This window comes from Abramis brama (genome assembly GCF_963993115.1).
Source record: "Abramis brama genome assembly, chromosome: 19".
NCBI classification, from domain to species: domain Eukaryota; kingdom Metazoa; phylum Chordata; class Actinopteri; order Cypriniformes; family Leuciscidae; genus Abramis; species Abramis brama.
Window position 1 is genome coordinate 14,160,109 of NC_139981.1, and position 16,974 is coordinate 14,177,082.

Consider the following 16,974-nt stretch of genomic DNA (forward strand, 5'->3'; position numbering starts at 1 on the left):
CCCAAGAACACCATCCCTACTGTGAAGCATGGGGGTGGTAGCATCATGCTTTGGGGGTGTTTTTCTGCACATGGGACAGGGCGACTGCACTGTATTAAGGAGAGGATGACCGGGGCCATGTATTGCGAGATTTTGGGGAACAACCTCCTTCCCTCAGTTAGAGCATTGAAGATGGGTCGAGGCTGGGTCTTCCAACATGACAATGACCCGAAGCACACAGCCAGGATAACCAAGGAGTGGCTCTGTAAGAAGCATATCAAGGTTCTGGCGTGGCCTAGCCAGTCTCCAGACCTAAACCCAATAGAGAATCTTTGGAGGGAGCTCAAACTCCGTGTTTCTCAGCGACAGCCCAGAAACCTGACTGATCTAGAGAAGATCTGTGTGGAGGAGTGGGCCAAAATCCCTCCTGCAGTGTGTGCAAACCTGGTGAAAAACTACAGGAAACGTTTGACCTCTGTAATTGCAAACAAAGGCTACTGTACCAAATATTAACATTGATTTTCTCAGGTGTTCAAATACTTATTTGCAGCTGTATCATACAAATAAATAGTTAAAAAATCATACATTGTGATTTCTGGATTTTTTATTTAGATTATGTCTCTCACAGTGGACATGCACCTACGATGACAATTTCAGACCCCTCCATGATTTCTAAGTGGGAGAACTTGCAAAATAGCAGGGTGTTCAAATACTTATTTTCCTCACTGTACATACATATCACTGTTACATATCATTTACATATAATATTAATCATGTAAAGTAAATAAATGAGCAATAAAACAACAAAAAACAAAACAACAAACAAATAAAGTTAAAATAAATACACAAATCCTTGATAGCACTTCAGAGAATACACCACATACCAGTACATTATCTGCATTGTTCAAACATTAACATATATTAAATCTATTTATTTCAAGCAAATTTTCAATTAGTGCCCACTTCTGTCGAAAAATGTCAGATTTTAACTGCAAGTCTTCTGTCATCTTAATTATCAAACATGTATATTATCTGTTTCAGTCTATGTGTCCATTCTGTCACAGTATGAACAAAACTTTATTGATTTCCCTTTTAACCTCCTGCCTTTGGGACATTCCCAGAATATATGGACATAGTCCCCCACCATCCCACAACCTCTCCAGCATTGTGATAATGGTGAAGTACTGTCAAATTTTGCAACCACCAGTGGAACTCTAAAGAATCTCATTTTCATTTTCCACATTTGACTGCTGATACCCTTATGACAGTCAGCACGTATATTTCTCCACATCTCATCCTCTATTACAGTATTTAATACTCTAGTTCCCAGTTTTGATATTAAACGTGTCATCAGATCGGTCCTGCATTAACTTCCTATAAATATGTGCTATATGGTTTTTAGTAGGTAGATCATGTTCAATAATATTGATAAAATATTTTTCCACATTTGTTGGAGATCTTTTAATTATGTCCCAATGTTTATGAATTGTGATATAGTGTCGTAATTGTAAATATCTAAAGAGATCATTCGATCTCAGTGTAAACTTAAACTTAAAAAGATCTTATGGTTTCTCCATCAAAAATTTGATTAATTATCTTTAAACCATTCTCTTCCCATCTACTAAAGGCACTATCCCATATAGAAGGGAGGAAATCTGGGTTACCTATTGCACGTATTTTAATTTAATAGGTATTGCAAATTTTGACAGTATGCTGTATCCATATATTTGTTTTCTTCACTCTTTTCTGTGCTTGCAAGTCCATGAATGGCAGAACTGTCAAAGAGACTTCAGGAAGCGAATTCTGTTCAATATTAACCCATTCTGCCTCCTTATCGATGCCAAGCCAATAATAGTATGTAAGATTAGGAAGGTTCAATCCTTCCAAACATTGAGAGAGGTAGTATCTCCCATCTCGCCCAATCTTTTTTTATGGTCTCAAAAAGCTGTGTGTATAATTAGCCAAGTATAAATGTGATGCCATGGGTGTAAGGGTAACACCCAAGTATCTAACTGAGTGGGCCAATGTCCTGAAATCATCATTGCTTCTGATTTCTCAGCATTTACCTTATATCCAGAAACTAAGCCGTAGTCTCTAAGGCACTCTAAAAGGGCTGTGATAGATGAAACAGGGTTTTCAATGAATACGTCATCGGCTTTCTTCATCGGCAATACTTCCCTCCTTTATCTGTTATCCCCTGTATTCTGGGGTTGCTCCTTATTAACTCCGCTAGTGCTCAATACTAAGAGCAAATAAGACTGGAGACATTGCATCTCCCTGACGAGTTCCCCTACCTAAATGAAAAAACTCTGAGCAGTGACCATTAACTCGATATATATATATTTAAATATGAATTATAGCCTATATTAGTCTATAATTAATTTAATTTGTTTATTTGAATAATTGTATTTATTTATTTTAATCGCATCTGCATTGTTTATATATATATATATATATATACTTTATCTACTTAATAATTTATTTCGATATTTATTCTTATTTCTAATATGTATTTATTATCTGTTTTCCCTGAACTTTTCCAGACTCCCTACCACTCACTTGGTTTGAAAACCCCTGGTATAGGGAATACATTTATTTACGAACAATTTAGACATTCATTCAGGGTTATAATGGGCTGTATCTGCTCCATTTCATGAAGCGTAATAGTTTTAGTTTAATACGAGCTTTGGCATATGTTGTGATTGAATCGATTAGACACAAGCCAGGCTTTGGCAAGATTGTTCTAAAGAATGCGTGTGTCGTGCGTAATCGCTTATCCACAGCACCATCTAGTGGCTCAATGCCAGTGGTGTGGCGTGATGACGTCCAGCAGCTCTCCAATGAAAACCAGAACAGGAAATGTTGCGTGAGAGTTATTTTACTATACCCAATAGTGTTGTGATATATGGTGGTGTAGTAAATTATTTTTTTAATTTTTTTGAGTTGTCACCAGAATATCAGCCTGCACACATGTGTGTATGGATGCAAAAGTCTATTTTCACATAGAATCACACTTTTGCTGTATTCTATTTCACTTTAATGTGCAAGAAAAATGTACACCAATCACGGCTTGATGATGAAGATCTTTTAAATAATCATTTAAGGAAATATTAATGGAAATAATTTATTTTATATAACCTAATATTACAAAGTTTTATACATGATAATGTTACAAATTCACAATGACTGTGTTCCAGTGACTTGAAGAATAAAATGACTCGATCGTTAAAAATGAATGATGGCTATATATATACTGGATTTTTAAAGGTGTATAAAAGCCGCACAGCTTTACACTGTTAATCAAGCTTTCTGCTGTGCTTTCACATTGACATTCTCAAATCGTTATATATTTCAGTTGGATTTATCACACTTTTCCCTCAAAACCACGTTGGTCAACATTCTAGTGTAATGTCTTCCTCCAATGTTGCAGTCGATTGTATAAATTCTTACTTTAATGCGTTTTTTATAGGCTATGTATGTTATTGGCTCATTTAAGACCAAGAAACGACCCTCACAACGACATATTCTTTATTAATTACAACATTTTAACACCATTTCAAATTTCAATGATCATCTTTATTTTCAAAAACATTTCAAGTACACTTTATTTTAGATGCAGCATTTACAAAGAAAATGTAACCGAATGAACAATGTAACCGAATAAATGAAACGGTAACAAAAAGCACTTTGTGAAGTATTAAAATGAATATGACTGAGATAAATGCAATCAAGACAATATTATATTAGAAACCACTGTATTTAATTCTGTATTTTAACATGGCAACATAACACTTCTATAGACTACTGGAGAATCTGTTGTTTTCTTTTCTTTTCTTTTCTTTTCTTTTCTTTTCTTTTCTTTTCTTTTCTTTGCAACAGGTAAACAGCTGAACGTGTTCCTCGTTCTCTTAACCAAGGCATGTATACAGATAGCCTCAGTCTGCAGGAAAGCATTTAGTAATGTAATCCGAATCAGTTGTCAGATAGAAAGATATTGTTTTTTTTTGTTTTTTTTTAAGCTGGTCATCCCGCTATGGCATAAAGATCATTGAGTGAATTCTTCAGCAGTATCTTGAGCCGTGAAACCAACGCGTTTCCAGAGCATGTCTCCCGTGTTTACAGATACGTTTTTTTAATGGCAGAGTTTGTGTGGCTGTGAGAAGCATTTGCAAGAGTTGATTTCGTGTGGTCGCTGTCCATGGTTCTGAAGCAATTATAACGACCAGAATTCCTCAGTCTGATTATAGTGAAATCAAGTCAGTCAACTAGCCAAAATATTGCTGGATGCAAAGTGGTAAGCAAATATATTCGGAACAAGTAGGCTAATAAATTGCAAACTTTGCATCTCTGATTCGTGATATTTGAAATTTCGTTCTTTGTATATCAAAACTAAAGTGACTGATCATGTTCAGTTCGAGATTCTTCAGTTTAAGGCTGTCGTTGAAAAAACAATGCAATGCAGTGCAATGAATTGTTAATACAAAACGCATTTAAATGACAAAAATATAGGAACTATTCTTTAATGTTTGCCTTGTTTTGGACGATTTGCAGAATTTATGTCTAATGCAATTATAAAAAGCTTCAAGAAATCTACATCTTACTCATCTTTCATAGAAAAATGTTAGAATTGGGACCTTTTAATTTTCATATTGTCTTATTATAACAAAAGATGATCATCCTCCTCTTTGTCAAGAACAAAAACAATAATTGTATAAACCTTCACGTCCCTTTCTCCACAATCGTCACACTGCAGTGCGTTTTGTAGCCTATAGTCTTTAGCAAATCGTAAAATCATAAACAGAATTAGTCAACCGTGCAATTAAATAACAAACCATGCTTTACAAGTAACTCAACTGTAAAAAAATAAATAAAAATCAAATATGAGTAAAAGAAGCTTCACAGTGTAATGAAGAACCAGATTTCAGTTTTAAATCCCAGACGTATATCGCTGTAAAAAGTTGTGTTTATATTTTTTTACTCCGTTGTGTTCAATTGAATGGTCTGTAATGTCATAAAATCAAGTTGGTTCATTCACTTCTCTCAGTAGGATACGTTCATTTCTTTTTGTCAAGTCCTCTTATTTCTGAACAGCAGAGGGAGCCTGGAACACGACACATTGCTTTTTCTCTGACTGCATCTCTCAAACTCCGCGAATCATGTCGACCATCAGAAACCTCTTTAATGACACCAATGTTTATCCTTTTATCCCACTTATATAATTCACTTTTATTATTAATAATGCCATGTTTATCCCGCTTATTTTGTTGCATTTTGCACATTACAGACAAAGCAATTTAAGCCTACCAGTTTTAATAACACGGGTTATTGTAAAAACTTGAATATCTTCAATGTCATTGATAACTAATTGCGTTAAATCTTAGCATGAAAGCAAATATGACAGGCATCCTTGTGGGGATGTGAGCTGTGTTGTTTATTTGTCTTATGGTTAACGCATGGGCCCATGTGAAGATGTGCTGAATATCCCCACTGCCTTATTGTTTCACACATTTTTTTTTTTAAAGTTAAGCAACAACATCTCTTAAGTGATTATGAACTTATACAACCTCAATGCGCAATCTATGAACATGAAAATAAACGAAAGACTTAACTCAACAGATAAACGACTTGCGTCCCTATAGTGTGGTTCCATTCATCATCCTATTTAGATTAACAACAGTATAAACACCGACTGAACTTGTGAAGCGCGTAACCTTGAAATAACAACGGTTCCGCAATAATAATTCAAGGATGTGTTTTACTTTGTCCTTTGTTCTATTAAAGCTTTTTTAATACAATAATTGTAGTCTTTATATCTTACAGCAAGTGTCCCAATGTAGTCAACAATCAGGGGTAATCTGATTTTCTCTGTCTCTCACTCACACGCGTTCCTTTTCGCAGAATAACCAGTACTCACGTTTATAATTTCGCCCACAGAGACGTAATCCCTTTGATTATATCTAATACCTGCCAAAACCCAGATGGCATGCCCACCCATCGCTCGGTGTGATAATGCCACATTGTGAAATCTAGCCATTAATATTAATTTTCAGTCTTCGAATGTGCCTGAACTGCTGAAGCTTAAAATTCCTTAAAGAAGGCAAGACTTGACTTACCAGGGATTTTAAGAGCATTCCCATTTCGCCTATTTCCGTCCTTTGAGGTAAAACTTATATTCAGTGGGATATGTAGACTTAAGGTGGTCACAGTCGACACGACAAGGCCTAATTAATCTTGGTCAGTCAGATTTCCTGTGTCAAATATATATTCGTCTTTGCGACAGTGGACAAAGTGAAGTAATGTTGTTTGCACTGGTGTGTTTTATGGTGATTCCTGTGCTTTTTAGGGTCTTCTGTGCGAATTAAACATGCTTTCGAAGAGAATGGACGGAGACAAAATAATTTCGTTTATAATGCTCACAAATCTTGACATTTTACATTAATTACTCAACAGCGATTTGCAGAGACGCGTGAGGATAATAATGATTACAACCATATCTGAGAAATACATGCCATTTAATTTAGAACTATCAACAAGGCAAGACAACCGATTTTTTCCCCCATCCAGGTGGTGGGTCAGTGCATGGCCTTTGAACCAGTGAACCAGATAGTATGAGATCTTAGCATACTAGCCACATCTGGCAAACAAAACGGGCAGATAAAGAGGCAAATAAATAATATGACAAATATTTTACTTTTTCATTTACATTTTGCCATTGGCTCTGTATTTGGATTTAAGCATTAAAACGTGGCTCAATTCAACATATTTGCACTGTAGTCGTTTAAGAAAGTTTCCATAAGAGTATAAATGCCCACTTTTTTAATTAGAAAAGACATTGTGCAATAAAAAAAAAAACTTTGCAATTGATATAACAAAAATAACAATAAAAAATGAATAAATAAGCAAGTTTTTATTAAGTACGTAATTCACAAAGAAGGATGCAAAAAAAAAAATTCTAAAAAAAATGTTTTTTTTTATTGTCTTTTTTTTTTGCATAATTGTTTGTTTAGCACTAATTAACACGAATTAGTGTTAGAACAAGTACTAGTCGTGTTTACCGTAAACTTTTTTTTATCTATAAAATGCTCAATACTGAGTGACAGCTGCTCTTTGAGCACTAAAACTTTATTTGAAAAGTTTTAATAAATTTGGCAAGATAACGTATTGGAACAGTCCTGTCACGTTTTCAAGTGGAATACACGCGGAAAACCTACTTTTCTAATAATAAATAAATTACAACCAGAAAGACACATAACGAGCATATCAGTCCTGAAAAGTCTTTACATATAAAGTTGGGTAAAGATGAATGAAAACACTAAAGCGCACTCTCTCCCTCATACGCACACAAACTGCACGCGACGGTTATTACTCAGAGCTAATCTCTCTGGTAAAACATAGATGCCAATAAAGCCCCTCTTTCAACATGACATCAGCGCTGGACAACAGTTGCAGGAAAACAGATCTGCTGATGAATTGCCAGAGCAAGTGGGAAAATGAGAGGAGTGAAGCATGAACAGGGCGTTGGGCGTTGATTTATCGCATAAACCCTTGGTCATTTCCATATATTAAAATGTGCCCAAGGGGACAGTCAGTCAATTTCCTTGAGCCACTACTCGTGGAGGGCAAGCACATGGCCAATTTTTTTAACTGTCTTGGTTTTTCCTTCTCTGACCTATGGACCAATAAATATTCCCCCCCCTGTAGTCCTAAATATCGAAAACCTATACTATTTACAAGAAGAATCTTATAGCAACAGTCATAGGTTTGGTAATCTGGTTTTTGTGTCATCCACAGGGCCTCGCGCATTGAGCTGAAACGTTATTTTAAGCATGAATCTGTCATCGCACTTTCCTCTCACTCTCATTTCCAATTGCTTCCTCTGTCACTCTCTAACACAAAAGCACCTTTTCTGTACGAGCGAGCGCGCCTGACCGTGCATTGGAGAGATGGATATTGCTATGCATTTAACGTCTGGCTGATTTATGATGGGATCAGTCGCATTGTCATTTACATATTGAGATTCTGTTTGTACGCGGCGTTTTGTTGCAGGCTGATAGCTTTCATTCCTTAAGGAGGTGTACGCTCCGTTTGCGCTGATCAATGTCCGCCTGGGAGCAGGGACAGACTCTCAAGAAAAGTGAAAATGTATTCAAAAAAAAAAAAGAAAAAAAGAAAAAAAAAAAGGCGGTCCATCAGCCAATGGCCTGAGTGGGCAGGTGCCATGGTTAGTCTTACAGAAGTGCATGACCGTCCTCAAAATTGTCCAGCAGCACCAAAAGCTACACAGCGACCGATCAGTCAAAAGTAAACGCTATTTCCAGACGTTGCGCTCTAACCTCACCAATATTTGCAATTCACGCGCGGGGAAATATTCCTTTTCAGTCTACAGCAATTTCTCAATTTCTATACCCACACATTTTAAGTTTATCTCGACAAAGTTTTTATTTTTATTTTTTTTACGAAATATTCCGAGCGAGGTTTAGCAATGCAATCCTTTTGTCGGATGCATGAATACAGAGCACGATCCCTCTCGAGAGGTCCTAAAGGAATCCGTGGTGCATTTCTGTCAATCACGCTGCACGGTCGCAGAAATATTAGACACTTAAAAATAAAGGTCCTAGTTAGAGACAAAAAGTGTGTTACAGCTTGATTCCGCATGAGAACCTTCTTATGATACTTTTTATCCAGAAACCAATCTGGTGTTTTAAACAAATGCAATTATCTCTAAGCTTTTATAATATGCAAATAATAGCAAATGCAAGAACCCTACATGTTTCTTTGAATATATCGTTATTTGCTTAAAACACATTATTATTAATAATAATTGCATTATTTTTTATACGCGCTGCACTCAAAATTGCTGTAAATGTAGCTAGCTCTCTTTGTGCATGCTGGAGAATAGTGCGCTGCAATGAAACTAAATCAAAGGCTTTATATACAAAATTCAGATCGATACGGTGCTTTTTCACTTGTTGAGAACAATGACCTGAAAAGCATCGGCACAGTCAGTGTGATACAGTCGAGCGAATCCATTGGCATTCCCAGATAGCCTTCGCGCAGAGTTGACCTTTTTACCCAACGCAAACCTGACACAACTTTCGCGTTAACATCGGAAACCTCGCGCCGAGAAAAAAAAAAAAGAAAAGAAAAAAAAACCCCACACACGCATCAACACAGCGATCAGTCTTGGTCCAGAAACAAAGATGTCAGCGTATAAGCCTGCAAAGCAGTTTCACTCACTCGCTCGCTCGCTCGCTCACGGGTCACGTATTATCTCCAGCATTCGATTTCAGTTCCGATCGGTTCCCTATTGAATTGTGCCTTTTCCCCGCAGACTGTCACTTGTTCACGCAGCCTCTGCTTTGAGTCTCTGGAGCAGTCGCTATAGTCTAGTCGTACTTCTACTAGTTCGCAGGGGTGTCTCTCTCTTCCTCCCACCTCATGCATTGAACAAGCTTGTCATCGCGCTCGGTTATACGCTTCATGTCTCTTTAATTTCAAATGCATCGGCGCTGTTTACAGCATCTTTATATTTCTAAATCCACGCGGCGGTTTACTGACACCCCCCTCCTCCCCCCCAGTCGCCATTCTCTATAATCTGAACACATCTGAAAGTTATTACCCCGTCCCCTTTCTTTCTAGTGGGCTGCTCCCACAATCTATTCGTCAGTGTGTGTTGTTATATTTTTACAATTACACTTGTAGTATTTAAGTCCCACCTACATCGCCCGCAAAGCGCGCGAGCTAGTATCCTATCCCGCTCAACGCGATGTCCCTTAAGTTTCTCTGGGCTTCTGTTCTGGAGGAATGTGGTAGCGCACGCGGCGGTTGAACCCACATGCCCCGACTCGGAACCTGTCTGTCCTGTTCATGCAACCCGATCGTGTCTCGCCGAGAAGCAGCTTGCGCGCTACCTCTGACTGTTTGACCAGGAGTTGAGTGACTGTGTTTGAAGCACCATCAGTGTCCACTACGAAACCTTATATGCGAGGTCCCTCTCCCCTGTTTTTGTATATATAGCATGTCCGGCCCCCTTGAATCTCCTGTCCATTGGCTTTTCGTGCTCTGTTTTCCTGCGTCCACCCCCAGCGCGCGCGCGCACGCACACACACACACACACACACACACACACACGCACCGCAGCGCACATTGCTTTCATTAAGCATATCTCCCCCCTCTCTCTCTTTCAGTGAGTGCGTGTCTCTCGCTCTCTCTCTCTCGCCTCTTGTCCGGCCCCCTGATCTTTCTGTCCATTGGCTTCTTCGGGTCTATTTTTCATGTCCAGCCCCTAATGAGTGTCCATTGGTTTTGTTATTTCCACTCCCTCCTCCCACTCCACGGCTTTGCCCTGCCCATGTTCTGTATGTCTATGTCCATCCATCTCCTGACGTTCAAGTTCGCAGGGACGTCACGTCCGCACTTGAACTTGCAGCTCAGGGGGGCTTTTGCCATTTTTTCATCTCTCTCTCTCTCTCTTTTCAAAAAAGCCATGACGGCTATCCCACAATCCATCTTCCCTGCGCCATCTTTGTATTATTTCTAATTTATTTTGGATGTCAAAGGCATTGATGAAGATATTTTCTCTGGAGTCTCCCTTCTAACCCGGCTCTCCCGATGTGAACCGAGCTGAAAGCCACCACCAACCACCATGTCTCGCCGCAAGCAAGGCAAACCCCAGCACTTAAGCAAACGGGATTTTTCGCGTAAGTAAAGACAAATATATGTTGTTCCCGTTCCGTTTACCTGTTTTTGGCTCCGTTCTGTAGTGTTGAGTTGCTGGAGAGGAGCGTAATTCTCAGTGAAGACACACTGGACACTGGACAGCGCAGATCAAGTGGACTTTAGAGAAGAGAGCGCTCCCATCTCTGAAATGCCTTTACGCGCACCTTCGTCCGCCGAAATGCCAGAAAAGTTTGCTTTCCATCGCTATACTTGGAGAAGTTCATGCCGACTCAGTGTTTAGGCGCATATGTCTTGGCTCTCGTGCCCCAGCCGCTTTGACCACTTAAGAGCAAGCGCTCACATATACCGGACTGTGGTGGGTATATGCACGCTGGCTTTCGCTCGCTTATTTGCGCTCACATCTCGTGGAATGTCCCGTAACGCTGTCTGTCTGTGATTCTGGGCAGGATTTCCCCCCTCACGCACTATTTTTGGAAGATTTTCAAAGAGTGGAAGTGAATTTTGATTGGGAAAAATCTCGTGTCCGACTGTTTACAAGCGCCGCGTGCGCGTACTACCCACTGCCAGCAAATAGAGCACGCATAGTCGCCTGTGTGAGACTAACATTGCAGAGAAACCCGTCTGCATATAAAATCTGCTTGAATTTGAAACTTAAGCTTTTCTTACATTTGAAGCAAAACGCGATTCTGGTCTACTCGTTTTGGGCTTTCGCTTAAAAGCAGTAGGAGACGATTTTACGCTACGCTCTTTGCCGTTTCGAGTGCATTTGCAAGGATAAATTCAATTTCACGTAGGCCTGATTTTGTCTTAAATGTCGGTGGCAAAGGTAAGACGACACCTAAATGTAATAGGCTACAACAATTTAGATACAAATGTATCGAGAAACCCAGTCAGTTTTGCTCTTTTTGTATGCACACATTTGTAGCCTACTGCTAGGCTACTATTCTTAGAATTATCTTTATAATTATTTAATTTACTCTAAACATGTCTTGAAGTTACGTGGTAAGTTGCATTTTTGTAAACAAAGTGTGCTTTGTATTTTATAGACCTGAAATGTTGTCAGGAAGACGACGAAACGAAAACGTTTTAGCTCCAGTCTTTTAGATATTTACCTCAAATGTAAAGCTACAAAAGCATCAGTCCGCGTTTTATTAGATAAACATGTTTGACACAAATCCCGAGTTGTTGTAACATTGTAAAGTATCGTGTAACATTATTGGGTTTCCACACACAGGCTGTGGGATCCGAGCGCGGGTTACTCCGTGTGCTCGCTGCTGTACATGGCATAAACCCACCGCTAGGGGGCAGACGACGATCATAAACTAGACTCGAACCCGATCACTTTCACCGCTATCTTTATCTATTTTTGACCATATGTTAGCAAGAGCGAAACGTATTGTATATGAACTGGTAACTGTTTTTTTTTTAACCCCGTCCTGACCTGGCATGACATGTAGAATTTTTATACCTTGTATTTTTGTACCCTAGTAGATCAAGCAAACTAACAAATGAGGATTAGCCAGTAGCCTAGGCTATAGACCAAATGCCAATCATGATAAACTTTGCTATCTAACACAGAAGGCAGTTATTTTTTTTAAAGCGAATGAGACACTATAACGAATGAGCTGTTATTAAAATGTTTTTATTCTTTTATTCAAAACCAGCTTTAAATGTCCACGTTCATAGCCTACACACAGAGATAGCCTACTTTTTAGAGGATGACTATTTGAAAATATTATCATTGTTTTTTGGCATTAAGCTTCTTTTGATTTCAGACACTTGAATTGATTTGAAATAACTAAATATATTCTCGGGTTTAAAAACAGTTTGAATGTAATATCGTTGCCAGCGCTGAGTGTAGTGGAATTTAAAACAGTTGGGAAAACTCAATATGAAACACTTTTCCACACTTTCCACACTTTCTGAGCCAACTTATTATTATTATTATCATTTTAAAAAAATGTCTAGATTGTAGAATATTAATTTACAACATATTTACAGAATCGTTGTTTATTCAATACCAGTCGTATAAAGTTTCTTTAATATAATTAAAAAATATGCATATGTAGCCTATACGGATATCTTTATATTGCAGCTGCGATAGTAAAATAAGTATATAATTGTTATAGCTAAATGAAGTGTTGAATATAGGCTGCTATTTTATTGTGAGGTATTTTAACTGAAATGTATATTTTGTAACTTTATAATACTCGCTCGGTATTATTAAATAATGTCTGAAGTTTTGCATATATCGATTATCTCTGTTTTATCACAATCACACATACGAATTCATTACGAATCAATATCACTATGAAGAATCACTCTGTAGGCTATCTATGAGAATTAAAATAGTTTGAGTTCACTTTTGATCGCTTAGGCTTTCTTTTATTTATTTGTATGGTGAGCATTTAAACTTAAAAAAAAAATGTCGAAAAGCATTACTCCATATAGAGAAGGGAGAATTATCACACTTCGTCTTTGTTATTTCATGTGCAAATGCGTGGGATATTTTCCTGATAAGCACGTCTAGGAGGTTCTCCACATCTGCCCCTCATAGCTGCCCCAGACTGGGCTGAAGTAAATTTATCCGACCTGCACATGATCCCAACACCTTTTTATCAAAATCTGTACCAATCATCACCCACTAAAATTAAAATCTATTTTTTGATTCTCTGTGGTTTTAGGTTCATTAAAGCATGAAATTGGCAGCTTATAAAGAAGGTCAAGATTCTTAACCGTTAGCAAGCTAGTGTAACCTCTGCGCAAAAGCTTTCACTAAACAATCATTATAAAATACCTGAATGTGTGTGTGTGAACCTTATAGCTAACTTTGTCGTGAGGGGAAAAAGCGTGAAGCATGTATTGCTGCAGCTGTGACTGTGTTGGGTTTGCTGGAGATCTACACGTGTCGTCCATGCAGTCATTTCACGATCCAGATGTGTGTATCGTTGAGTGAAACAAAGAGTCAGTCTGAGATGAATTTACTTTAGCTCTAGACAAAATGTTAATGAACCAAAACTGATATAACAAAATTGTTACTTTTACATTTAATAAATTAAATGTTAATAAAATGTCATGCCCTTGCTATTAGTTATGGGAATCTTATGTTTTTGTAGCCTACTTGTTCAATGAAGTTCAACTGGCAATGACTAATTGATTTTTTTGTATGTTTATTATTATTTATAACTTATGTGAGGTAATTACATTTAATGGATCTGAGATTAAAAACTAAATTAAAATGGTGGGAGTTTGATGTGGAGCATAAAATGTGTTTTTTTCTTTTTTTTCTCTTTTTGTCCTGATATATATGTGCTCCCTCATCTTGCCTGCGTTCATTACAGCACCCAGTCTCTAATATTCCCTCTGCTTTTCGTTCCCTCTGTGTCGCATATGGATTCTTCCTGTATGCAGCCGAGCCCCTGTCAGCCGTGGTCTCGGAGGAGAGGCAGGAACAGCGCGGGCTGGTACAGGTATCTCCAGAGGGAGACCAGGACCTGCTCACCTGTGGCCAGTGTCAGATGAACTTCCCTTTGGGAGACATCCTTATTTTCATTGAGCACAAAAGGAAGCAGTGCAATGGCACTTTGTGCATGGACAAAGCAGTGGATAAGCCCCCCTCGCCCTCGCATGGTGAGCTGAGGAGAGCATCCAACCCCGTGGAGGTGGGCGTCCAGGTCACGCCGGAGGATGACGACTGCTTATCGACGTCTTCTCGAGGAATCTGTCCCAAACAGGAAAACATTACAGGTAATCTCATCCCATGTGATTTTTATTTCTTTTTTTGTGTCTGTGTGAGGAACATTTGTGGTGGAGCCGAGTTGTTGCGTGGGCTACATATCGTAGACACATGTCCTTCCTCCGTGGGGCGTCTCGTTCCCAGCTCTGGAGACGTATCAGAATGCTGAATATTTAAAAGCTGTGGGGCAGGAAGGGGAAGGGGGTATATTCAATCAAACCTCAGAGTGAGAAGCTATTAAGACCAAAAGAGGAACCGGCATTACTTCATACAAAGATATGAAGACAAAAAAAAAAAAACTTTTAAAATCTGCTTTATTATCTCAAGTTCATCGCTGCTTTGAATCGAGCATCAGTTGGACTCTGTGGGATTTGGATAATTAAGCTCAGACTCTAACCGTAGATCACACATTCCCACCACCGTCTGTATGCTTCGGTTTAGCGCATTTGCACTTTGTGTTTTTTTAAATTCCTTTTCTCTGGTAACTTGTTGTTCACTCCCCTCGAGGCTCATAGTTGCAGACTTTGACTTAAAAGTTGCAGTTTTGTTACTGGCCGCCAAAGTAGAGTGCAAAGGGTGTGTTCTTAATGGCACGACGGACCGCTCATCCACTGGGAGAAAAAGAGGGATTGAGAGGGGGAGAATTTGGCACTGGAGGGGCGGTTCGAGGAGTCCTTGCTGTGACAGGAGAGGCCATCCCCCTCGGTGTGTGTCCACAGACTCATGGGAAATGCCTCTCTGCGCTGCACAGCCTCTCTCATGTGGTCTCGACAGATGTATCTTGATTTCGTTGTGGGTTCTTGCACAGCCACATCTTATCCGTATAAATGCACGCCTGCACATTTTCACTTTCTGTCAAAAAAGGAAAGGAAATGGAAGGCCGTTTGGTTATTTTGGTTTGTCAGGGAACAATAATACAACGCTAATTATTTGTTTGAGTTTCGTGGATGTGCATTTTAATTAGAGGTTGACTTGCACTATATAAAACAGAAAATACAGTCAATAAAAAACAAGCTCCTAATTTCCACTGTAAACAACTTTATAAAAAGAAAAGAAAAGGCTGGAATTTTATAGCAGCATAAGTCTAATCTTCCTTAAGCTGAGCGTTAAGTGAAATTAAGTTGTCGGCGTGCTATTATGTGTCCATGAGTGTCTTGGGCTGGTGGGGCTGTTTTTTCAATGTAGAAAATGTGAGAGTGAGACTTTCCAGTCTGTTTTTCTGCCCTGGTTTTGCATTTGGCCATCCTCTGGTCTGCCTCAAAGATCAGGTTCCAGGAAGCGTCTGGGTCCGGTTAGCCCCATCAACAGTCATTTGGACTTGACCCTTTGCTCTGGGCTAATTATCGGCGGCTGAGTTCAAGTATCAAGTTGATTTCCAACAGTTGCATATTTTGAGATAGAGAAAATGCATTTGTATAGTTTGTGTGCATATAAAACGTATTCAATAATCTGCTGTGGAACACAATGCTGTGCTATAGTACGTGTAAATTTGATCAGATATGGAGGCTGAACTGGGTCATTTGTGTCTGCTTGCCCTCTTTGTTTTAAGCATGTTGATGCAGTTTCAGCACAAATTATGCAACCTTTATGCGAGCCGGATATCGCACACGTCTCTTGTTTCTGTCAGCCGCTAAACTGGGTTATTAAACTCATTTACATCATAATGTATCAGGGTTCAGCTGATAGCGTTGGGTCACTGGTATTATGTGTGCTTGTTATTATTATTTTTTTAAAACAATTTTGTGAGAAGGACCATAACAGCTTCTCAGCATGTTACTGAATATGCTGCCATGGCAGGTCAGACAGGGAAGAGATATTAATTAGCCATATTATAGACGATTTCAGACATAACACATTCAGGGTTAGTTATGACTGCAGCTTACCATGAATATGTAAACTAGAATTCTTTGTGATAGTGTGCGTGTATCTGTACCTGGGTTAGAGGTGGGCTGGAACATCACGAAACTGAAGGTGATAGTTTAACACTTTAAAGAAAAACATTTACATTCTGTTATATATGTATGGATTTTTGTGATGTGTATTCTATCTATTATTTATTTTTTAAATATTTTTTATGTACATTCTTTTATGATATATTATTTAAATATTTATTTTTTACATCATTTTTATTCTTAACTTTTATTCGTTTATATATTATTTTGATTTTATTTAATATTTTTATTATTAATGTTTAGTTTTATTTATTTGATTTGATCTATTTTAAGAGGGATCATTATGGTGTAGTTCAGATGACCAAATAAGGAAATTGTTATGTGTGATGTAACAACTCCATTTCCATGTAGAGCAGCTCAGTGTGAGGAAAAGCAGTACCTGCCACAGAGGAATGGACTTGCTGTGTGAGCATAGAAAGTGGCAATACACACATGTGTGTGGCTGTCTATTACCCCAAATAGCACAATGTATCCTGGTGAGAGGGCCTTAGAGAAGGGCCCTCTCCTCTCCCATGCTGTGATTTGATACAGACATAATGTATTTATTTAATTTTTAATCTCTAAATGAAATTTTGGAGCCGCCAATTCCCTGAAAATGGCAAAAAAATTAGACAGGTTGTCACAAAA

At 38.5% G+C, this 16,974-nt stretch overlaps 1 protein-coding gene across 1 annotated transcript in view; it reads left to right on the forward strand.

The window, feature by feature from the left end:
* Positions 1-10,351: 10,351 nt before the first annotated feature.
* bcl11aa (BCL11 transcription factor A a) overlaps positions 10,352-16,974 on the forward strand; it is a 52,862-nt gene continuing 46,239 nt past the window's right edge. The window contains exons 1-2 of the mRNA XM_084093197.1: positions 10,352-10,679; positions 14,071-14,406. Of these exons, the coding sequence (XP_083949323.1) occupies positions 10,625-10,679; positions 14,071-14,406 (391 nt within the window). The 5' untranslated portion in view covers positions 10,352-10,624. The remainder of the gene's footprint in view (positions 10,680-14,070; positions 14,407-16,974) is intronic.